Below are 25,998 nucleotides of genomic sequence, written 5' to 3'. Positions count from 1 at the left end.
TCTAAATTCCCTGTCTACCTCTGTACTGGAATTCCAGTACAGTGGTACCTTAGGTTACAGACGCTTCAGGTTACAGACTCCACTCTCCCAGAAATAGTTCCTCAGGTTAAGAACTTTGCTTCAGGATGAGAACAGAAATCGTGCAGCAGCGCGGCGGCAGTGGGAGGTCCCATTAGCTAAAGTGGTGCTTCAGGTTAAGAACAGTTTCAGGTTAAGAACAGACCTCCAGAACGAATTAAGTTCTTAACCTGAGGTACTGCTGTACAGAGGTGGACAGGGAATTTAGAATCTAAACCAGGGGTCAGCAAACTTTTTCAGACAGTCCACTGTCCCTCAGACCTTGTGGGGGGCCGGACTATATTTTGAAAATAAAATAAAATAAAATGAACCAATTCCTATGCCCCACAAATAACCCAGAGATGCATTTTAGATAAAAGCGCACATTCTACTCATGTAAAAACATGCTGATTCTCGGACTGTCCATGGGCCAGATTTAGAAGGCAGTTGGGCCAGATGTGGCCCCCGGGCCTTAGTTTGCCTACCCATGACATTGGTAAAAAATCCCCCAGTTGTAACCATCTGATGGTTGTAGCCTCAGACCAAAAAGAAAAAAGTGGCAGTGGCTCTGAAGCCTTGGGGTGTCCTGAGGGAAGCAAAGTCAAAACGAAAAGCAGCCAGGATGGTGCATAGTGGTTGCTAAGCCCAGGAGCTGAATGAGAGGGGAGCAGGCAAGTGGGCAGCCTTGACGAGGGAGGAGGAAATGGTGTGTTTTGATATTTTGCAATGGGCGCCGAAAGGGGCGGGCCTCAGCTGCATCTCTGACAGTTGAATAACCTTCTGACACAATGCCGTGGAACTTATGGAGGAGACACCTAAGTGCAGAATGGTGACGAGGTGATTATGCATGGTCTCCAGGGTTGCAAACCTTCGACTTTGCAAGTAGTGGCCTGGTGTTTGTGAGGGTTCTGCAAGTCAGAGGTGGACCTTGTTGGTTTTGAACTCGTTGTGTGTCGAGGTCCCCAAGCCACCCCAAATTAACTCACACTTCACACAGAAATTTTTGTTTAAGGTTTTTGGCAGAATTTTGGCCACAACTTTATTTAAATACACAAACACGAGTGGTTGCTTATGACGATCTTTCCATCCCTCAGGGACAGAACTGACTTCCGGATTCCAGCGGAAGCTAGTCAGGGAAAGCAATATTGGGGATCAATGAAGCTGGGTAACAGACCCTCACCTCTCCCCGCATGCTCCCAGGGGCTTGCGCGGCCCAAACCCGATGCCAGGGATTTGGACGAAGGTATGGCAAGCCCCTGGATTCCTTTAACGGAATTCCCTTGCAGCACCAGCATTGGAGGGGTAGGCACTTTCCCCTTCCACCAACCGATTTTTCAACCAATGCCTAACTGCAAACCTTACAAGTTGTGACGATTTGCTACGCAGTAGGCAAAGCCCAAATGGCAGCAGCCAATCAGCCAAATGGACAAAATTCCTACCAGGCCCCTGCCCCCAAAGCAGACGACCCCATGACAGGCATAGCAAGGTCAAGCGAAATAACCCTCATTTCAGGGAGGGTGGGCGGGTGATCCGGTGCACACAGCAAAAGAGAAAGTCCAAAGCTGTGTGACCTGTTTTTAAAACCTTTGCGCCATCCTCTCTCCGATGCTTTTTAACATCTTTATGCGCCCCCTTGCCCAGATTGTCCGGAGCTTTGGGCTGGGCTGTCACCAATATGCTGATGACACTCAGCTCTATCTGCTGATGGATGGTCACACCGACTCGGCCCCGGACACACTGACCAGATGCTTGGAAGCTGCGGTTGGATGGTTTCATGGGAGCCGACTGAAACTAAATCCTTTGAAGACAGAGGTCCTATGGCTGGGTTGGGATGGCATGGGGATGAGGGACCAACTCCCTTCTCTTGCGGGGGCCCAATTACGTAGCGCCATTGCCTTCTGTTAAGAGTTTAGGTATAATCCTTGACGCCTCCCTTTCCATGGAGGCACAGGTTACAGCAACAGCCAAGGCGACATTTTTCCACCTTCGCCGCATCAAGCAGTTGGTCCCTTACCTTTCCTGCCCCAACCTGGCCACAGTGATCCATGCGACGGTCACCTCCAGGCTTGACTACTGTAATTCGCTCTACGCGGGGCTGCCCTTGAAGCTGTCCCAGAAACTCCAGCGGGTGCAGAATGCTGCAGCGAGGCTCCTCACGGGGTCTCTGCCATGGGAGCATATTCACCCAGTGCTTTTCAAACTGCACTGGCTCCTGGTGGAGTACAGGGTCAGATTTAAAGTGCTGCCTTTGACCTTTAAAGCCCTTCACGGCCTAGGACCCTTGTACCTACGGGACCGCCTCTCCCAGTATGCCCCACGGAGAGCCTCAAGGTCCATAAATAGCAACACCCTAGTGGTCCCAGGCCCTAAGGAAGTTAGATTAGTTTCAACCAGAGCCAGGGCCTTTTCAACACTGGCTCCGGCCTGCTGGAACGCTCTGTCTCATGAGACCAGGGTCCTGTAGGATCTGATTTCTTTCCGCAGGGCCTGTAAGAGAGAGTTGTTCCGCCTGGCCTTTGGCTTGGAGCCAATTTGATTCCCTCCCCCTCTTTCTTTTTTTCTTTTTCCTTTCTCCTCCTGTGATGAGGCTGCATTTTAATATTTCAGTATTTTAATTGTTGTATTTTAATCTTGTTTTTAAGTTGTATTCATTCAACTTGTCCCCTTGGCTGGGGAGGGCGGGGTATAAATAATAATAATAATAATAATAATAATAATACTAATAATAATAATAATAATAATAATTGTGTCCCACCTCCAAATTGGCAACATGAAAATCTCCCCAGAAACTCAGTTGCCCAGTGACTGCCTGTGGCTATCCAAACAGATCCGCCCAGCAACAGTGGGGTGGCCTGCTAGACCCCACTGAACACATGCTCTCTATTAGGGAGAACACGCTTTAGTGTTTCTGATCCTGGCGATCTACCACTTGCGTGTTTTTTTTGTGGTGGCCCTGGTCAATTACAAAACTTTTAGGAATCAGCAGAAGGGAGCCTGGACTTGCTGAGATGTTTGGGAAGTGGTGTTAGAAAACCACAAGGGGGCAAAGGGGAGGTTGCAGGGGCTGAGTTGGGGTTTTCTCCCACTGAATTAGAGTTGTTATGCCTCTGCAGCATAGTTACAATCTCTTGGGACGCTGGGGGGTTTTCATGGCATTTGCTGCAGAGCATGTTTATGATGTAATCAGCCAAAAATGTGAAGCAGAGTTTATTTCCCGCCTGAAGTGGTCTGTTAAGGAATACTGAATTCCTTGCTTTGGAACATTAAGGTTTGACTTATGTATGCAGTAAAATCTATAAGGATTGGTAGATGTGTCGTTTTACATTTATACCAAAAGCAAGTGAGACTTGCATCTCTGTTCTCTCCTGTAACCTCTAAAACGGAATTTCTATTCATTGTCGCAACCAACCAGTCGTGGCCTTCCCCCTGGATAATTAAAAGCGATAAGGGACTCAGTCAGGCAATTCCATTTTATTTTCCAAGTTACAATATTCCATAGCTCCTGGAGGCCACTGAGAATGCCCAGTGCTTGTCAAGCTGCTTTTTCTAGGATGTTTATATATTAATGTTAATAATAATAATAAATTTATTATTTATACCCCGCCCCCCAACCATAGCTATCAACCGTCCTTTATTTGGCGGGGAAGTCCCTTATCCCAGCACCGTGTCCCGCTGCTGTCCCTTATTGATGACGTCCCTTAAATTTCCCAGGTTTCAATGGAAGCAGCTCCTCTCCCTCCCTGCCAACCAAGGAGGAGGGAGGCTCCAACTGTGTTGCTTGGCTGTGTTGCTCACCCAATAAGAAGTCTAAGAATGACTGCGGGGTGGAGCTTGCATGCCTTGTACCAGTCAAATCGGCTGCGTTGCCTGGGGACTCCCCTTTGCTCAGCGCTTCCCAGCGGAGAGGTGACGGTGGTTTTCCTTGCTGCATCCCCTTTGCCGGGTTGCTGCGCTGTGGGAACCACCGCTTGAGGCTTTGTTTGGCTGCTGGCTGGGCTTTCTGCCTTTGGCTCTGAGGGGCTCAGAAGCTGAACATACCTGTGCTCCGAAAATCCCTTATTTTGGCTGCTGATCCCTTATTTTCAAATCTGTAAGTTGACAGCTATGCCCCCAACTGGCTGGGTTTCCCCAGCCACTCTGGGCAGCTCCCAACAGAATAGTAAAAACACGATAAAACATCAAACATTAAAAACTTCCCAAAACAGGGCTGCCTGCAGACGTCTTCTAAAAGTCATATTCTTGTTCCTTTTAAGTAAAGATATATTAATTGTCCTTCTGCAAACCTTGGGGTTTCTCAAGCATGGGGATCCCTTCCTCTTGTTTCGCAGTGGCTCCAGTCCTGTTTACATGGGCTCCCAGTGCAAGAGACTGACAAACTTGCAAAATGTTGTGATATATCTGTGGGTGTGCATGCATTAACAGAAGCTCTGTCTGGAAGTAGTTTAAGCGTCCCTCCCCAAATGCTAACATCTGTGATCAGAGACCATGCTGATAAGGCAAGGTTGGAGAACCTTTGGCCCTCCAGATGTTGTCGGACTCTAGTTTCCATCTGTTCAAGGCAGCATAGTAGTCAGTGGTTAAGGATGATGGGAGTTGTAGTCCAGAAAAATCTGAAGAACCAAAGGTTCTTTGGCTCTTCTATAAATTATTACTTCATGTGCAAAAAGTAAAACAATAATCTTCTCTGACTAGTTCTTGAACATTTAAAGCAATTTAGAGCAGTTTCTCAGTTCGACCCCTTCCCACCTGGTTGTCATTTTCTTTCTCTCACTTACTCAACATCCCATCTTATTGGGCGGTTATTTGGGGGAGTGGGTTACTGATGATGTGTACACATCTTTAGATACTGTGTGTATGTGTTTAGGGTTCTAAATGGTAAATACTTCAAAATGGGGTTGCGTGTTCAGTAAAGTATGCTAAAAAAGTCTACTATTTTGTGAATGCTTACAATATCAGATGGAATTTTATGAATGCTCAAATATGTATGTGTGTGAGAGAGAATGTATTTATTAACAGTGTGTTCTACTAGATGCAGTATTGTTGTTTAGTCGTTTAGTCATGTCGGACTCTTCGTGACCCCATGGACCAGAGCACACCAGGCTCTCCTGTCTTCCACTGCCTCCCGGAGTATTACTCAGAAGTAAGACTCCCTGTTTTCAATGGACCTTACACACCATAGAAGAGTGTTTAGGATTGCAGCCTAAATTTGAAATATTCGCTGTGATGTGAATTTGGGCACCAGTTACTGATGGAGGCAGGGACACAGGTGGCGCTGTGCCGCTTGGGCTTGCTGATCAAAAGGTTGGTGGTTCGAATCGCTGCGACGGGGTGAGCTCCCATTGTTCAGTCCCTGCTCCTGCCAACCTAGCAGTTCAAAAGCACGTCCAAGTGGACACAAGACTTACCCACCCTGGAAGAGTGGCAGATGAAGGTGATGGACTATATGGAATTAGCGGAAATGACTGGCAGAATCCGAGACCTGGGAGAAGAGTTGGTGGAAGAAGACTGGAAGAAATTCAAAGACTATCTGCAGAAACACTGTAAAATTAATGAATGTTAAAATGTTGGAGGATTGAAAATAAGTGGTATTAGCAACAAAGTTAAAAAGAGTATGCAAAAGTGAATTGATAATGGGTGAAAACATAGAGTTTTAACATGTTAAGATATAGAGTTAAGATAATTGAAAGAGGGTAAGGATTTGCTGATTTGATTATATTAATGGGAATACAAAAACGGGAGGTGTGAGGAGGTCAAAGAAACAAGCTAATGAGTTTAAGGTTACAAAAAAAGTGGATCTGTTTTAACTTTTTTTGTTTATTTTTGTTTATTTTTTGTATTTTGTATTTTTTTCTGTTTTTCTGCTTTATTATGTATTTTTGTATGTATGATCTTGTAAAATCTTAATAAATATTCTTAAAAAAACAAACAAAAGAAAACAAAAGCACGTCCAAGTGCAAGTAGATAAATAGGTACTACTCCAGCAGGAAGGTAAACGGTTTCACCAGAAGCGGCTTAGTCATCCTGGCCACATGACCCGGAAAAACTGTCTGCGGACAAACGCCAGCTCCTTCGGCCAGTAAAGTGAGATGAGCGCTGCAACCCCAGAGTCATTCGCGACTGGAGTTAATTGCCAGGGGTCCCTTTACCTTTACTGATGGAGGCATTCACCCGGGTTAGGCTGATACCTTATTGTTATGCTTTATGCCTTAGTCTGAAGGATTTTGTGCTGAGTGACAAAGGCTGGACTGAAATATCTGTGTTTCTTACAAATATTCTCCCCCCCACCCCGCTGCGAAAATGGAGCTGATCTTTTGCTGCTTGACCTTGTGTGCATGGGACGGATTTCTCCAAAAGTTTTGGGAGGGAAGTTTCCATGCATCTTACTGGGTCTCAGCAGGAAGTGTGGCTGATGGGATACCGTGGAGAGAGCCACATACTGCTTCCTGCCGGCCCCACTTCCCGGAATGCCTTGGGAGCGATGCGATGCTTAATGATATGGTGTCACTCGCAAGGAATTTGAGAAACACAGCCAGCAGGAAACTTTGGAGAGAGCCTTGCGCTCTTGCAAATGGTGTGGGGATTTTTAAGTTTAAAAAGCAAGGGGGAGAGGGATGGAAAACACTTGGCCACCTTATATGGTTGAGTATGAACCCCAAAACTTTGGATATTTTCTCCTTCTCCTGTATGTTTTTTGGGGGGCATATTGTGTTTCCCACCCACCTAACAGCTGGCCAAAAAGTACAATTCCCCAAAACGCTGGCAAATCTCTACTTCAGACACAAGGAAAAGACAGTTGGTATACTTCTCTTTCCACCTGCTTTGAACTAACACCTTTCAAATGCTGCTGTTTAGGCATTGCAAATGCCTTGAAGGGATGAACAGATGTCTCATTCTGTGTATTTGGAAAAGTTATAGTTCATTTACTTTCCAGTGAACGCAAGGCAGCTAGAAAGTCCCAACACAAAACAATATTTCAAAATATAAAATCATCATCAAGTTAAAACCCCAGAATAAACGCCAAAGAAACCACAGTCATATTGTTGTGTTAGTTCCTTAGATCTCCCACTTCATGTGAAATTTATTTTGTTGATGTCTTGTGCCTCGTTATGTTTATTAGCAAAGAGTCGTTTCCAAACACTCGCAAATGCCACAACAGCATTTGTGAGTTACATTATGAAGTCACAATTAAAAAACAAACGAAAAACAGGATAATTGCTGTCAAACTGTTGTGGAAACTTTCATGTACACAAAATGTACTGAGATGCTTCAAAGTGTGTGTTATTGTTGTCAGTTTACTGAGATATAGATTTATTTATTCAGATTATTTCCTGTTTGTTTATTATGGAGGGGTGTTGGTTTCAAATTTATTTTTGGGTGGGAGGTATCAACATTCTTATGGCCTGTCAAATCTGCTGGCAGAGAGTTTTGTGTTGTAGTGTTTGGTCAGTTGCTTAGGGACCGGCCTAAACACCATCTTGGTTGTGTTAACTACAATTTTGTGGTTTTCCAGTTTAGGAAGACACGGCCTTGTTCAGTAACATGCAAGCATGGCTTAGGGGGAAAAAATCCTTTCCATATGTCATCAATTCAATGTGCTTTCAAAGTAGTTTTGAAAATTCCAGAGCTAAGTTTGATATTTGTTCTTTTGTGCTGAAACTATATAATAAGTGTGATACTTCTGACTCGTAGTTGTACCATGTTTCATGATATATTGTAATCATGTATGGAAAGAAAGGTCTTTAGTAAATTCAGTGGTCACTTCAGCCTAACTTTTCATTTTATGCTGTAGGGTCTCAGAAATGTTTATCTGTAATTTAGATGTTTCTCCACAACTTCTTATGATAGTGGCTGGGGAAACCCAGCCAGATGGGCGGGGTACAAATAATAAATTATTATTATTATTATTATTATGATAAGTATATGTGTCATCTATTTCATTAGTGCTTTCCAACTTAAAAAAAAAAAAACCCCACCCCGCAAGCAGAAAATTAGAAAAGGATAGGTCTAGAATATTTCTCCCTGGTGTGCTAGCTTTCTACTTCAAGGGAGATTTTTGTGGTATTTCCCACCTGCAATCTGAAATGATATTCAATCCTACCACCCCTTTCTGTTGCGTTAGACTGGTGCCACAGGGACAATGTTACCTCAACACCACTGAATATTACTCACTCCTGCTGCCCCCTTTAATTCAGGGCTTGAGGTGTGTCAGGGAACTGCCATCGGAGCCAGAGGCGGAGGGAAGGCTCCAGAGGGATGCCAGAGAGGGTCCCAGTAGGGAGAGAGGCAGCCCATCCACTGGGGAAGGAAATCAGCGTAGCACCAGTGGAGGAGGGGGGCAGATGGGGGAATCAGAGAGAAGGCTCCAGGACTCCTCGCCGGAGACCAGCGGGGAGAGCACGGGTCCTCCGCTGCCCACACCCTCCCTGCGCAGAAGACTTCCGCGCAGGGAGAGTAGGAGGAGACTGGGCGTCAAAGAACTTCTTTGCTGGAAGAAGTTCAAGAAATGCCCACTGACGGATTCTGCCAGCGATTGAGACAGCCACGGATGGGTGGCTGTCCGGACAGAAAGGGTTCACCCAGGTAACCCAGCCAGGTGTGGCGCCAACTTACGCACGAGCAACCCCAGAACCATTAGAAGGTGTTTGGAAGAGACGCCAGTGATGTTTTTAAAAGAAAAGGCAGGTACCCCTAGTATATGAGATTGGGGTTTGATAGAACCTCAAGGAAGACAAACTAAACATGGCAAATGTCACCAGTGGTGCTGGTCTTTCACCATATTTTGCAAAATGTTTACTCACGTGGCATGTTTTTTTCTATTGCCAAATCTGCATCTCAGGACCCCTTCTTATATGGTGCTTGGCACTTGGATATGTGAGCTGTATAGTTTGGTATGGCATGTGGTGCAATAATGTTGGACTAGGAGTGGAGAGACCTAAATTGAAATCTCTGCTAACTCCTGAAACTTACTGGGTGACCTTGGTCCAACTATTATCCCTTGGCTTAACCTAACCTATCTCCTAGGGTTGTTGTGAAGCTAAATATGTAGAAGGAGTGAACCATGCTGCAATATATCATATACGGTATACAAATATTGAGTCTGAATAGTGAATTTGAATCCAAGTCTGCTCAGAGCAGATCCACTGAAATTACTGAACCTTTGATAATAGTCAGGACCACTGCTTTTTTTCCTGGGGGAACGCAGGGGTATGCATACCCCTAAACATTTTGTGAATCTCAGTTTGGCCTCCTTGAGGGGCAGTATTTCAACATGAGTAGGAAAATGGGAGTACCCCTAAACATTTTTTTAGAAGGAAAAAAAAAAAGCACTGGTCATGACGATTAACTTCAGTGAGTCTACTCTGAGTAGGATTAGGGCCTTGTGGTGAGAAGTGAGGTTACAGGGAACCAGGCAGAGGGCCTTCTTGGTAGTGGCGCCCGCCCTGTGGAACACCCTCCTATCAGATGTCAAGGAAATAAACAACTCTTTGACTTTTAGAAGACATCTGAAGGCAGCCCTGTTTAGGGAAACTTTTAATGTTTGATGTTTTATCGTGTTTTTAATATTCTGTTGGGTGGCTGCGGAGACCCAGCCAGATGGGTGGGGTATAAATAATAAATAATAAATAATAAATAATAAATAATAAATAATAAATAATAAATAATAAATAATAAATAATAAATAATAAATAATAAATAATAAATAATAAATAATTAAATAAATAATAATTACTATTATTGGTGACATCCCAAAAGCATTCAGTGTTTGAATCCTTTTCCTTATGCAGCCCAAACAAGGGGGGAATTCTTAGCAGACTTAGGTGGATTGACCTGGGCAGCCTAAGAAGGACTGAGGTGGCTGTTTTCTGAAGCGCAGAATCGTATGAACCAAATCTTGTCAGGACACAAATACTAAATACAAGCCATCCATTTTTAAATACTTAGAATCACAGAAGCAGCTCTTTTCCTTACTATAGTCCTTACCACCCCCACCCCCCATTTCCGTTGTAAGTGTATAAGAAAAAAAATGGTCAAAACAGGCACTTAGTGGTTCCTTATCTGAATTAATTTCCCTGGGAAACTGAATGTATGAACGCAGAAATCTACTTACTTAACAGTAAATAGACACAATACTTGTATACTTCCTTTTAACTAGCAGAAATCGTCCAAACCCCAACAATATCATTGTTTTCTTTGTCAGAGTTAATGCAAGTCCTACTGATCCATGTTTTAACTGTAGTTTTTTGTTTAAAAAAACTGTTTCCCACAAACCTCCATCCAAACAGAGAATTCTTGACCTTATGGGATCTTTGCCAGCTATTTCTTAGAGGGTCATGGTGTGTAGCCTGAGGTGTCTGAGGCTGCTTCTAAGCAAAATAAGTGATTGTAGGGAACGGTGTTTTGCTTTTCAGGGATTTGGCTGGGCAAAAGGAAGTAGTGTTTTTGTGTATGTATGTGTGGAACGTGTGTGTGTGTGTGTGTGTGTGTGTGTAACTTGTAGTACTGTTTGTACATATTTTCTCACAGTTGGGGAAATGTTCTTGCAGAGCTGCCCAAAAGGGACAGCATTTCAGCGTTTGGCATGTTGTCATTAAAAAATAAATAAATTAATCTGTAAATGACCTTGTTTCTCATGTCAAATCCCGCAATTGCAAAGCTGTTGATTCCCTGTAGATTTCCTGTAAAATGCAATTTGCTTTTTTTTCTTTCCCCCTTTCAGAAATTGGTCCTGTAACAATTACCACGGATCCCAAGAAATTTCAATATGAACTCAGGGAGCTATACGTTCAGGTGAGTGTCTTGTCTCCTTGCCACAATTGCTTTGGGTGGAAAACAAAGCTAAGCCCACTCAGAATCATAGAATTGTAGAATTGGAAGGGTTCAACTCTGGTTCAATTCCCCTGCAACTCTATCCCAGCCCTAAAACAATAACGGGGCGTTTAATTACAGATTGGTCGCAATACCATCAGGTAAATGATGTGTTTAAGGAGGATAAAAAGAAAATGGGCTTTAAAACGAGAAGATCCAAGCTGGAGATAGAGTTGCTGGGTGATAAGAGGAAAAATATTATCAAAAATGTATAAATTACTACAGTGGTACCTCGCAAGACGGAATTAATTCGTTCTGCAAGTTTTTTCATCTTGCAATTTTTTCGTCTTGCAAAGCACGGACTTTGGAAAAGCTTCAAAAATCACCAAAGTCTTCAAAAACCTCAAAAAAGGCTACCACACCCCGTGCTATGAGTTGCTCTTCGAAGTTAAGTCGCAACTGTACCCCCTGAATGCACGGTTTTAAGAAAAAGGAAACAAACTTGCAAGACAAAGGAAACAAACTTGCAAGACGTTTTCGTCTTGCGAAGCAAGCCCATAGGGAACTTCGTCTTGCGAAGCAACTCAAAAAACGAAAAACTCTTTCGTCTTGCGAGTTTTTCGTCTTACGAGGCATTTGTCTTGCGAGGTACCACTGTATTAGAATGGCATACTAAAGATGAAGAATTTAAAGAGGTTATGTTACAGTGGGCTAAAGATTTTGGTTATAATATTCAATCAAAAACATAGGAAAGGTTATGGAATGAAGGAATTAAATTCACTGCCTGTAGTGCATTGAAAGAAAATGTGATGAAAATGATGTATAGATGGCATCTGACACCAACTAAGCTAACAGAAAATAAGGAATGTTGGAAATGCAAAGAAAAGGGGGGGGGGATTTCTATCACATGTGGTGGACATGCGGTGAGGTAAAAGCTTTCTGGGAAATGATATATAATGAATTAAAGAAAATGTATAAAAATACATTTGTTAAAAAACCTGAAGCATTCCTATTGGGAATAGTAGGTGAGGAAATTCAAAAGAAAGACCAAAAATTGTTTATGGTATGCAACAATGGCAGCAAGGACTCTTTCAGCCCAAGCAAAGCTTGGGTATTAATTCATTTTATCTGGAGAAGTGAATTTCCACATAGCGAGCATTAGGAAAGTGGGACGTTGCATGTAATTTAATTATTGCTATTGACATTCCATTTAGCCACACTGATAAATTATAAAATGAAGCTTAAGGCGTTTTCAGTTTGTTGCTGTTTTCGGTTGGGATTCAATCACATATCAGCAAATTCAGGTTGTACAATTACAGTAGATTTTGTGCTCATACATTACACCTCCCCCCGACCTTTTGCAGGAAGGGAAGTGATGGGGAAATGCACTGGAAAATGTGGGATAGCAATTACTTGAATAAACGAATGTTCAATAAACAGCTGCTGTTGTCTAACTTCCTCACAAACTTTGTGCAAACAAATCATTAGGGATTCTCAATAAACAAGTTGTCTGCAGGCAACCTTTGAGAAGTCATTCAGATCTTTTGCTTGAAGAACCATTTGTATGGCCTCCCTTCCTCAGAGTTATTGGAAGTTGAGGTGGAGGAGAACAAAAGAAAAACATAGCTTAAAAGAAAAGCACAACAGCAGAACTTTCATGGCGACGAGACAGATTTCTCCCACAGGAAGGAGGTGGGTGAGTGAACATGCTTTTCATTAGCTAAAGAGAAGAAGAATTAATGCCATAATTTAATATTGTAAGAATACCGAAGCAGTGGAACAAATTTCCAAAGGCGGTTTTTGAATGATCTTTGCTGTAGAAGTCAAAGTGACTAAATTTGACAGACCTGTTGAATAGGGTCGTTTAGGGATAACACGCAGTAAGAAAACATGTACTCTGTGTGTCAGGGTGGGGAGGAGAGCTGACGAGATCATGGCAGAAATCTAGCGTTCCGAAAACCCTGTTTGAGAAAGAGAAGAATATATACAAGCTAGTCTGGGATTCCAGATGAACGTGCGCTGAATGGGCACACCTGCCCTACAGATGTAAGTCAGTTTGGAGTTCAGATTAGGGCATTCTCCTCTGCAGCCCCTGAAAAGCTGCTCTAGGGACATTGGGGGCAGGGACTTTCATGAGCGGAGGGGGCTGCGTTGCAAGGGACCTCAGTAGAAATTGGGCGGTAACCTTGTTAAAGCAAGATCTCCACTGCCACAGAGTTTCTTCACCTGGTTCCAAACAATTCCCCATCCTACTGCTGCCCCCATAGCAGGGGTGGAGGAAGGGGGTGGGGGGCGGCCCACCCCAAGTGTCATCAGTGAGGGGGAGTGAAATTTGCCACGTTGCCCTCCCAACCTAGTACTCTGAAAACACGCTAGTACTCTGAAAGGACACCAGTGCAAGTAGATAAATAGGTACCACTGCGGCGGGAAGGTAAACAGCGTTTCCATGCGCTGCTCTGGTTTCGCCAGTTTTGTTTTCCTTTTAAAATGCTCTTTCTCCATTTTCCTTTCCATTTGATCTTTTTTTTCTGCTTGGCCTTCCATTCTAAAGTCAGAAGCTTCATTTTTAAAGAGACTTATTAGCAGATCAGTGCTCTCAGAACAAGTATTTTATGTTTAGCTGACAACTAGTTTTCATATAGTGTTCAAATTTACTTCCTGCTTTTCTAACTCCTCTTCAAGGCAGCTTGAAATAATATTTAAAGGACGTAAAGCAAAACAGAAAACAAAACACAGTGGCAATTGCAGTAATATCATAAATTAAAAATGCTTTTGTAATATAACTGGCCAGAGAGTTGAGAAAAGAGAATGGCATTTGCCTGGTTCCTAAATCATAAAGAAGTAGACACCTGGGGAATATACTTAGTTTTTTTAATATAATTTTTTCTTAAATTTTCTGTTTTTACAATTTAGAATTTTCATTTCAACAACCTTAAAATATCAACGACTTCTTCTCCTTCCATGGTTCATTTTGCATAACATAAATCCCTGAATATTTTACATAAACTAAACCATGCAGTATTCCATTATTATATCCATCAAAACTTATTTACACTGTTGAATTTATCGTAATGCTGCCAACGTTTCCAAGTGTACACAAGTTCCTGCCCATATATTCCATAAACCTTTTCCAGTCTTCTCTAAACGTGTGTTCTTCTTGTTCTCTTATTCTATATGCTAGGTCCACAAGCGATGCATATTCCATCAGCTTAAGTTGCCATTCTTTAGTTAGGACCTCGCTCGTTTTCCATTTTGGGGCTAATGAAATACGGGCTGCAGTTGTTGCATACATACATAACCTTTTTTGACATCTGGGAATTTCCATCTGAATTATCTCCAACGAAAAGGACTCTGGTTTCTTTTTATTGCATTCATCAAGATTTATTTACACCGTTGAATGGCTACTTAAGGAGATACTTCACAAAAACAGTAATGTTTTTCATGGTTGACCCCTATATCTACAAATGGGGAGGTTAAATGAATTCAGAATTTTTGTGACTTTTTAAACTTTAGCACTGTTTTTGTTTTTTAAACTTACATTATTTCCCTCTTTCCTGATTATAAACAGGGGGGCGGTGACTGTCCAGAGATGAGCATTGGTGCAATCAAGATTGCTCTAGAAATTTCTCTCCCGGGTTCATTCATCTATGTTTTTACTGATGCGCGATCCAAAGACTACAAGCTGACCCACGAAGTCTTGCAACTGATTCAGCAAAAGCAGTCGCAGGTAGGAAACAAATTCCAATTCTGATTATTTCAAACTCCCATTTTTAATTATTGTTGTTATTATTTTAAGTCTCTTTTTTTAAAAAAAAAAATGAAATGTGTTCCTATTGATTACGGTCAAATACCATCTTGGATAAAATATGTAAATAACAGTTTGATCTCATGTGGGAGTCAGTTTTATTAGATTCAGCGGGACTTACTTTTAGGTAAGGGATGCGGGTGGCACTGTGGTCTAAACTACTGAGCCTCTTGGGCTTGCCGATCAGAAGGTTGGTGGTTCGAATCCCCATGATGGGGTGAGCTCCTGTTGCGCTGCCCCAACTCCTGCCAACCTAGCAGTTCAAAAGCACACCGGTGCAAGTAGATAAATAGATGCTACTGTGGCGGGAAGGTAAACGGCTTTTCTGTGCGCTCTGGTTTCCGTCATGGTGTCCTGTTGCACCAGAAACGGTTTAGTCCTGCTGGCCACATGACCTGGAAAGCTGTATGTGGACAAATGCTGGCTCCCTTGGCCTGAAAGCAAGATCAGTGTCACAACCCCATAGTCACCTTTGACTGGACTTAACCGTCCAGGGGTCCGTTACCTTTACTTTTAGGTAATTGTGTTTAGGATTGAATTCAGTTATTTACTGAGTTATTCAGTTATTTACTTGTATAACTGAATAACTCAGTAAATAACTGAATAACTCTGAATAACTCAGAGAAGCTATGAGCTATGCCAAGCAGGGCCACTCAAGATGGACAGGTCATAGTGGAGAGTTTTGACCAAATGTGATCCACCTGGAGCAGGAACCGGCAAGTCACTCCAGTATCCCTGCCAAGAAAAGTCCATGGACAAAGGCAACAGGCATATAAAAGTTATGACGCTGGAAGATGAGCCCCTCAGGTCAGAAGGCGTCCAACATGCTACTGAGGAAGAGCGGAGGACAAGTACAAGTAGATCCAGAGCTGATGGGCCAAAGCCAAAAGGACGCTCAGTTGTGGATATGCCTGGAAGCGAAAGGAAAGTCCAATGCTGTAAAGAAAAATATTGCATAGGAACCTGGAATGTAAGAACCATGAACCTTGGTAAGTTGGATGTGGTCAAAAATGAGATGGCAAGAATAAATACTGACATCCTGGGCATCAGTGAACTAAAATGGACGGGAATGGGTGAATTCAGTTCGGATGACCATCATATCTACTACTGTGGGCAAGACTCCCGTAAAAGAAATGGAGTGGCCCTCATAGTCAACAAAAGAGTGGCGAAAGCTGTACTGGGATGCAATCTCAAAAATGATAGAATGATCTCGATACAAATCCAAGGCAGACCTTTTAACATCACAGTAATCCAAGTTTATGCACCAACCACTGGTGCTGAAGAAACTGAAATTGACCAATTCTATGAAGACTTACAACACCTTATAGAAATAACACCAAAGAAGGATGTTCTTCTCATTATAGGGGATTGGAATGCTAATGTAGGGAGTCAAGAGATAAAAGGAAGAACTGGCAAGTTTGGCCTTGGAGTTCAAAACGAAGCAGGGCAAAGGCTAATAGAGTTCTGCCAAGAGAACAACCTGGTCATCACAAGAAAGCAAAGTGGCTGTCCAACGAGGCCTTACAAATAGCGGAGGAGAGAAGGCAAGAAAAATGCAAGGGAGATAGTGAAAGATACAGGAAATTGAATGCAGATTTCCAAAAAATAGCAAGGAGAGACAAGAAAGCCTTCTTAAACAAGCAGTGCAAAGAAATAGAGGAAAACAATAGAATGGGAAAAACCAGAGATCTGTTCAAGAAAATTGGAGATATGAAAGGAACATTTCGTACAAAGATTACCATAATAAAAGACAAAAGTGGAAAGGACCTAACAGAAGCAGAAGACATCAAGAAGAGGTGGCAAGAATACACAGAGGAATTATACCAGAAAGAAATGGATGTCTCGTACACCCCAGGTAGTGTGGTTGCTGACCTTGAGCCAGACATCCTGGAGAGTGAAGTCAAATGGGCCTTAGAAAGCACTGCTAATAACAAGGCCAGTGGAAGTGATGGTATTCCAGCTGAACTATTTAAAATTTTAAACGATGATGCTGTCAAGGTGCTACACTCAATATGCCAGCAAATTTGGAAATCTCAGCAGTGGCCAGAGGATTGGAGAAGATCAGTCTACATCCCAATACCAAAGAAGGGCAGTGCCAAAGAATGCTCCAACTACCTCACAATTGCACTCATTTCACACGCTAGCAAGGTTATGCTTAAAATTCTACAAGGAAGGCTCAAGCAGTATGTGGACCGAGAACTCCCAGAAGTGCAAGCTGGATTTCGAAGGGGCAGAGGAACCAGAGACCAAATTGCAAACATGCACTGGATTATGGAAAAAGCTAGAGAGTTCCAGAAAGACATCTACTTCTACTTCATTGACTATGCAAAAGCATTTGACTGTGTTGACCACAGCAAACTATGGCAAGTTCTTAAAGAAATGGGAGTGCCTGATCACCTCATCTGTCTCCTGAGAAATCTCTATGTGGGACAAGAAGCTACAGTTAGAACTGGATATGGAACAACTGATTGGTTCAAAATTGGGAAAGGAGTAAGGGAAGGCTGTATATTGTCTCCCTGTTTATTTAACTTATATGCAGAATTCATCATGCAAAAGGCTGGACTGGATGAATCCCTAGCCGGAATTAAGATCGCCGGAAGAAATAACAACAACCTCAGATATGCAGATGACACAACCTTGATGGCAGAAAGTGAGGAGGAATTAAAGAACCTTTTAATGAGGGTGAAAGAGGAGAGCCCCCCTAGGCCCATCACCTCCTGGCAAATAGAAGGGGAAGAAATGGAGGCAGTGAGAGATTTTACTTTCTTGGGCTCTATGATCACTGCAGATGGTGACAGCAGTCACGAAATTAAAAGACACCTGCTCCTTGGGAGAAAGGCGATGGCAAACCTAGACAGCATCTTAAAAAGCAGAGACATCACCTTGCCAACAAAGGTCCGTATAGTTAAAGCCATGGTTTTCCCAGTAGTGATGTATGGAAGTGAGAGCTGGACCATCAAAAAGGCTGATCGCCGAAGAATTGATGCTTTTGAATTATGGTGCTGGAGGAGACTCTTGAGAGTCCCATGGACTGCAAGAAGATCAAACCTCTCCATTCTTAAGGAAATCAGCCCTGAGTGCTCACTGGAAGGACAGATCATGAAGTTGAGGCTCCAATACTTTGGCCACCTCATGAGAAGAGAAGACTCCCTGGAAAAGACCCTGATGTTGGGAAAGATGGAGGGCACAAGGAGAAGGGGACAACAGAGGACGAGATGGTTGGATAGTGTTCTCGAAGCTACAAACATGAGCCTGACCAAACTGCGGGAGGTGGTGGAAGACAGGTGTGCCTGGCGTGCTCTGGTCCTTGGGGTCACGAAGAGTCGGACACGACTAAACGACTAAACAATGTTCCTATGAGGGTCAACAGGTGCAACAGAAGCTTGTAGACGGGCAGAAAACCCCCAAACTCTAAAGGGACAGTGAGGGGACACATGAAACAAACCTGAGGAAGACTGATCAGAAAACCGCTGATAACCAGCAGTGCCGGATTTGTGTATGAGCTAAACAAAAACAAACAAACAAAAAAACCCCAGATGTACATTTCCAAAATATAAGATGAAAAGCAAATAAAATAAAACCTACATACAGCAACGGTGTTTTGTGTTGTGCAGGCTCCTATGATGTAAGTAATGGGCCCCGTCTGCTAGCCTGCTCCCTAAAATATCACTGGTTTCCTCTTTTCTATATCTAGGGTGCCTACATTTTGCATGGACTGGTTGCATGGAAACATATGCAAATGGCTTTAGATACCTATTAAAGGTAAAGGGACCCCTGACCATCAGGTCCAGTCGTGGCCGATTCTGGGGTTGTGGCGCTCATCTCGCTTTAGTGGCCAAGGGAGCCAGCGTACAGCTTCCGGGTCATGTGGCCAGCATGACTAAGCCGCTTCTGGCGAACCAGAGCAGCGCACAGAAACGCTGTTTACCTTCCCGCTGGAGCAGTACCTATTTATCTACTTGCACTTTGACGTGCTTTCGAACTGCTAGGTTGGCAGGAGCTGGGACCGAGCAACGGGAGCTCACCCCGTCGCGGGGATTCGAACCACCGACCTTTTGATTGGCAAGCCCTAGGCTCTGTGGTTTAATCCACAGCGCCTAATAGATACCTATTAGGTCCATAAATTACCATATAGCATATATTCAACAGCGACAATTTGTTGACAAAGGACAGCTGGACCCATCACGTCCAGTAGCTTAGGGCCTCATCAAACTTAAATCTGGCTCTGATTTGGGCGGGGAATGTAATGGAGTATCCTGCAGGAGGCACAGCTGACTGGAATACTAAACAGGAACGCTCTGCAAGGTAAAATTTTACTGCAGGTCCCAGTAGTCCCAAAGGGCCAGAGTTCTTGCCTGGTCCCCATCAGTTTGTCCCACCAGCTGTTCCGGTTATTGAGCAGGGACAAAACTACCACTGGAAGGTCTGCAGAACTGAAGTCTGCAGTCGGGTAGGAGAGAAAAAAGCAAATAAATAACAGCTTCCAAGTTTTTACCTCTCCATTTAACTGGAATCTGGCACGTTCAGCAGCTATTTTTCCTTTTTTTAAAAAAAGAAAAGTTATGCTACGACTAATAAAAACTTGTAATTACCCAAGACACTAATGAATGTTATGAAATAATGTGGCCTATCATTCCTGCTTGCCAATATGGTATTGTTCTTCTGAAAGTTATTACGCTAATTACTTAAGACTGAAAATATTAAATAAAGCGTATCCCTTTAATGACATAATGTATATTTCCTTCACTAATTGATTTCTGATGCTTTGCTTTTTCCATTCTTTTGCGTAAGAGGGCTGTTTAAATATCCTTGTTTCTCTCCCCCCCCCCCAAACCATATAGGTTGTGTTTGTTCTAACAGGAGACTGTGATGATAGAGGACATATTGGTTACAAGGTCTATGAAGAAATTGCATCAACAAGTTCTGGTCAGGTTTTTCACTTGGACAAAAAGCAAGTTAATGAGGTAGGAATGAGTGGAGTTTAATTTTCATGGCGGTCCTATATGGGTATTGATGGAATGGGAAATTTTGTCTAGTGGCCTTAGTTTTGAACTGAACATTTCCTGCTAAATGTTTCATCGATGAAGCTGTAGCATGGACAGAGAAAGGGTTTAATCCTCTCAGTCGTACCTTGGATCTCAAATGCCTTGGCTCCCGAACAAACCGGCTCCCGAACAATCGAAACCCGGAAGTGAGTCTTCCGGTTTTCAAACGATTTCCGGAAGCCGAACGTCTGGCGCAGCTTCCGATTGGCTGCAGGACGCTCCTGCAGCCAATTGGAAGCCTTACCTTGGTTTTCGAACGGTCCCAGGAGTTGAATGGACTCCCGGAATGCATTCTTTTTTTAATATGTGACATTTTAGTGTATTTTTTATCTCTGTTGGAAGCCGCCCAGAGTGGCTGGGGAAACCCAGCCAGATGGGCGGGGTACAAATAATAAATTATTATTATTATTATTATTATTATTATTATTATTATTATTATTATTATTCTGTTTGAGAACCGAGGTACGACTGTACTTTGATTCTTAACTTCATTATACACTGAAAATACTATTTATTGATTGATTGATTTTATATACTGCCCTATACCTGGAGGCCTCAGGGCAGTTCACAGAAAAGATCAACATGAATATATATAATCAAACAACAACCCAATAACGCCCCCCCAAGAGCCACATTTTAAAAGGGCATAGGACGTAAATTAGATCAACCAAAGGCCTGGTGAAAAAGGAACATTTTTGCCTGGTGCCTAAAGGTATATAATGAAGGCGCCAGGCGAAGTTTCTTGGGGAGAGCATTCCACAGATGGGGAGCCACTGCTGAGAAGGCCCTGTTCTCGTGTTGCCACCCTTCGGGCCTCTCAAGGAGGAGGCACACGAAGGAGGGCCTCAGAAGATGATCTCAGGGTCTGGGTAGGTTCATATGGAAAGAGGCGGTCCCTGATGGTTGCTTAGTTCAGAAAAGTCTACATGCAGAGATGCAGTGGTCAGCCTCCAATGTGGAAGAGATGTTTCTGGTGCACATTTAGCTAACCAGCTCCTCGTGGCACTTTAGCAGTTCTTTCCTGGCACAGCAACATGCCTGAAACACTGTTTGGGGATTTCTGAATTAGCTTTGCTGATTTGCTTACTCTGAGCAATTGGGCACCATTCCACCACTTGGGCGGAAGACACAGTTTCATTTTTGGTTTCCTGTATTAAAGCCATTCCTAAGAAAAGCATGACAAAGGTGTTATGAAGGGACTGTAAACTTGGAACATTTTGGGGGACTTTCAGGTTCCACGTTGTCGCTGCGGACAATAGCTATTTCGCAAGCTCTCATGACTGAATTTGCTGAATCAAAAAAGTCACATGTTGTTAATTTTGGTAATCTAAATCATCTGCCCTAGTCGTAAACATTCTCTTGGACTTCCCAATATACACAGTATTCCATCAGCTGCCTTGTGGTATGACTCAGAAAAAAATATGAATATTGTGGGTTTTTAAAAATGGAATTTTGGTTTATGCAGTCAGAGTTTGACTGCTTTATTGTCCCACGCATGTGAACTTTTCGGACAACTTGATCATGAGCTTTTGGATTGCTATTTGTTTTTCTAGTTGTAGATGTGGATATGTTGTACTTGGAAGCAGCATGCCTGTTACAGTAAGTTTTTGTTAAATAAATTGAAACGGGGAATTTACATGACTTGGCCTTCAAGAGGAAGCGTATCTGTATGTGGTAGGTAGGGACTTATAGAGCTTTCTTATTCTGCAGAATATTGACTTTAATATACTTCTAAAAATAGATTCTAATAAATGTTTTTCTCACACAGTGAAGCCATTACTTCCCTCTCGTTAATCAAGTCACAATTGTGTTCAAACACACTGGGTGCTTTGAGGGGTTCGGCAAATCATGGATCTGGAGGGCTAGTGCCAGATAATCACAAAAACCAAATTGTAGGTGTTATGTACTGAAGTTCTCACCCTGGGGATACTGTAGATAGTTTTCACTCAGGTCCGCATATGCAAATAAGGAATTGAAAGTGACGCTCAGTGATTGGATAGTTACAGAAAGTTGTTACTGTTGCGTTGTAGTTGAACTCTATATAAGCAGGTTGGCTGAACCCTTCAGTTCAGTTCTGTTCTGGCCTGTGAATAAACAAGAGCTGTTTGAAGAATCGCTGCGTCGTCTGATATGTTCACCCACAACTTAACAGTAACCTCATGATGTCCCAGCGTAAAATGGTCAACGCAACAGATCTTTATATGACTTTACCACAGCAAGAGAGAAAACTGTGTCAATGACCAGATGAATTCACTCTGTATACAATAGATGGAATTCACGATGCTATTTAGGAGTGTTCCAACTGATTTTAGGATTCTCAGAGGGCATGTCCATTCTACACACTTAAACTGATTTAATAGTCATTTCCTCTTCCCAAGGCACCCTGGGAATGGTAGTGGGGTGGTGGTGAGGCTAGCTGCCATCTGTAGCATGCATTGACATGTTCTTAGGAGTTTGAATAACTTCTTTAAAATTACACAGCACATTTCTAGGATGTCGGATAGCTTTGGGAACAGCACAGAGAGCATGTCAAGCCCACGCATCATTATTAGCTCAGTTGGTTGGAGCGTTGTGCTGATAACAACAAAGTTGTAGGTTCAATAACCACATGGGACATCTGCATATTCCTGCATTCCAGGGGGTTGGACTAGATGATCCTCAGGGTCCCTTCCAACTCCACAGTTCTGTAAGTCTATTATTCTGTGTGTCTCTTCCCATCCCAGTTCCAAACGAGACTGGCCCCATGTCTATTGTTCTCTTACAACATCATCTCTAGTTGGGGAGGAGGGAAGGCCTGTATTTTTTAGCATACCTTCTGGAAGCATTTCCAGCTAATAGTTTCCATGACAAAAAAATCACCTGTACTCTGTAGTCATGCACAGGGCCTTCTCGGTAGTGGCGCCCACCCTGTGGAAAACCCTCCCATCGGATGTCAAGGAAATAAACAACTACCTGACTTCTAGAAGGCATCTGAAGGCAGCCCTGTTTAGGGAAGCTCTTAATGTTTTTTTGTGTTTTTAATATTCTGTTGGGAGTCGCCCAGAGTGGCTGGGGAGACCCAGCCAGATGGGCGGAATATAAATCATAAAAATTATTTTTAATATTATTATTATTTGACAAACTTGGCTAGAGCCATTAACCAGGAGTTGTCAGTGAGGAGAGACAGTGCTGTGTACAGTGGTGCCCCGCAAGACAAACGCCTCGCAAGACGGAAAACCCGCTAGACGAAAGGGTTTTCCGTTTTGGAGGCGCTTCGCAAAACGAATTTCCCTATGGGCTTGCTTCGCAAGACGAAAATGTCTTGCGAGTTCCTGCAGGTTTTTTTTCCTTCCCCCCCTTTTTCTAAGCCACTAAGCCACTTATCAGCTGATCCGCCAAGCCGCTAAGCCGCTAAAAGCCGCTAAGCCGCTAATAGCACTAATCCGCTAAGCCGTCAATGGGCTTGCTTCGCAAGACGAAAAAACGGCTAGACGAAGAGAATCACGGAATGGATTCTTTTTGTCTTGCGAGGCACCACTGTACTTGACCTTCTGGCAGCGAAGTCTGGATTATTCAAGCAGCTTTAAACTTGGAAGTATTCTTGAATAGGTTTTTATTCAGTCTGATTCTGTTCAGAATTGGAATGCAAAATTAACAATGGTGCATCCTTTGTTATGTCATATCCGACACTATGCCATATATAATGTTGGCAGCGTAGCTGCTGTTCAACCTTCAAGTCCTGGCAAAGTATTAGGATTGTATATAATGTTACATGATTACTTAGGTCCACTAGTTTTAATGGTTTCACTCTGAGTAGAACTTAGTTAGATTAACCCTTAAGTACAACTACAGTGGTACAGTGGTGCCTCGCAAGACGAAAAGAATCCGTTCCGCGAGTCTCTTCGTCTAGCGGTTTTTTCGTCTTGCGAAGCAAGCCCATTGACGGCTTAGCGCTGTTAGCGGTTTAGTGGCTTTTAGCGGTTTTTAGCGGCTTATCGGATAAGCGGATAAGCGGCATAGCGGCTTAGAAAGGGGGGGGAAGAAAAACCCCCCGCAGGAACTCGCAAGACATTTTCGTCTTGCGAAGCAAGCCCATAGAAAATTCACTTTGCGAAGCACCTCCAAAACGGAAAACTCTTTCGTCTAGCGAGTTTTCCGTCTTGCGAGGCATTCGTCTTGTGGGGCACCACTGTACCTTGGTTCTTGAATGGCTTAGTTGTCAAACAAATTGGCTCCCAAGTAAGTGCTCTGGTTTGCGAATGTTTTTTGGAAGCCAAACGTCCGACACAGCTTCCGTTTGAGTGCAAGAAGGTCTGGAAGCCAACCGGAAGCCACGCCTTGGTTTTTGAACCTGGAATGGATTAAGTTTGAGAACCAAGGCACCACTGTAATATGTAAGTTAGCTGTGTTTACTATTAATCATTTTCCAATTCTGGTTGGACGCTAGCAAGAGTTGTAAGGTAGTAACATGGATTGTGCAAATATCCCCCCTTTTCAAAATCTCTTCAGCTCAGTTGTTTCCCTTTGCAACGTTATTTGATGATCCAGTCCCATAAAGTCATGTAGTTAATGGGATGACATCATGAGGCTACATTTAACAGAATGGCATCATCAGTAAATGCAGTCGCAATCAATCACATTTCTTTATGAGGAGAACGGTGGGTGAGGGCAACATAAAATAAGTAAAAATGACTTTTTGAAAAATGGGGGAAGCATTTTTTTGGCCCTGCCATTTGTTGGTCAAACAGGGTTGTTTTTTTAGCTTTTAATGTGATCGAACAGAAACCGTAGTAAGAGCAAAGAAAGAAATAAAAGAGCACCAGTGGTTCTTTTACACTGACTTCAATCTTCAGATACACCAAATAGGGACTCGTCTGCACTTCCTCCCCCCCCCCCCCGCTGCTTCTCCCTGCGAAAACCTGCTCTTTAGTGCTCAATTGGAGCAAATGCCAATTTGGGTTTTCTCCAGATTGATGCTTGCTCTGATTTAGCACTAAAGAGTGGGCTTTCCCTGGGAAAGGAGTAGGGAAGGTGTTTTCTAGGCACTGGACAAGCAGAAGTGCGAATAAGCCCTGAGTAGTAGTAGTAGTAGTAGTAATAATAATAATAATAATAATAATAATAATAATAATAATAATAATTAATTTATATCCTGCCCATCTGGCTGGGCTTCCCCAGCCACTCTGGGTGGCTTCCCAAAAAATATTAAAATACTGTAATACATCAAACATTAAAAGCTTCCCTAAACAGGGCTGCCTTCAGATGTCTTCTAAAAGTCTGGTAGTTGTTCTTCTCTTTGACATCTGGTGGGAACATCTCGCAGTGAGGGAACCACCAGAAGGCCCTCGGAGCTGGACCTCAGTGTCCGATGGGGGTGGAGACGCTTATCTGGTAGTGCTTATCTGGTGTATTATTGGTTCCCTACAGGTTTTCAAGCACTAGTTTGGTGTGATAAATAACATAGAGACGCAGGCTGAAATCCAGAGGAGTGTGTGCATGAAATTTATGCACCTGGATATCCCCCCAGAGTTTCCTTTTCAGAATGCGCTCCTCCCTAGAACTCTTTAAACTGTTCTGTAAATCTCCCTGAATCCAAAAAGCATTTTAGGAATAAGACAGAAGACCTGCATGAAAGGGGCATGGTAGTTTTTCTCCTCGAGAAAGCTCTTGTGTGTAATTCCCAAACCATTTTCCGATTTGAAGGAACTAAAGAACAGCTTAGAAGTTTCTGGAGTTGGGAATGTGTAAAAAGTGCCTTTTGAAAGAAACACCTGGCTAGGGATGGGGAACATGCACACACCCCTGGATTCCAGCCATATTTTATGGTGTTGTGTCAAGACTGTCCTGCGCCGATTATTGCAAATACATTAACATTGCAGTCATTTTTGTCGTCACATTAAGCCTGCCAAGCTCTGGCCTGTAAAGTAATAAAGGCCTAATTATTCTAGTCTACTTCCTTTAGCTTGTCAAAGGGTAAAGATTGTTCCACCAGGGAAAGGAGATTTGAAAATTCCACCTAAACATTTCTTGCTTGCATTCTGAAGTTAGCATTTGTTCTGGCTAAAAGCCACTTTGTTTTTTGGTTAAAGCAAACAATCCCATCAATACTAACTGAACCCAGGCCCTTGCACCTGAAATTCTGAACCGTTTTGGATAAGCACCATGCAGATACAGATAGTTTTAAATGACACTAATTCTAAATGAGGTTCTGTAGCACTTGTAAGCCTAGGATACAGAGGACTCCTTGCCGTTGTCAAGGGATGGGGCTGGGGGCATTGTATATTCTCTCAGCTATTCACAGATGTA

At 43.0% G+C, this 25,998-nt stretch overlaps 1 protein-coding gene across 1 annotated transcript in view; it reads left to right on the top strand.

The window, feature by feature from the left end:
- The window catches only part of HMCN1 (hemicentin 1), a 314,679-nt gene that overhangs the window by 45,050 nt on the left and 243,631 nt on the right, over positions 1-25,998 (top strand). The window contains exons 2-4 of the mRNA XM_081866236.1: positions 10,775-10,845; positions 14,432-14,590; positions 19,510-19,632. Coding sequence (XP_081722362.1) covers positions 10,775-10,845; positions 14,432-14,590; positions 19,510-19,632 — 353 coding nt within the window. The remainder of the gene's footprint in view (positions 1-10,774; positions 10,846-14,431; positions 14,591-19,509; positions 19,633-25,998) is intronic.

Source organism: Podarcis erhardii (assembly GCF_964252035.2).
Source record: "Podarcis erhardii genome assembly, chromosome: 6".
Classification (NCBI taxonomy): domain Eukaryota; kingdom Metazoa; phylum Chordata; class Lepidosauria; order Squamata; family Lacertidae; genus Podarcis; species Podarcis erhardii.
This window is presented reverse-complemented; position numbering and strand designations above follow the sequence as displayed.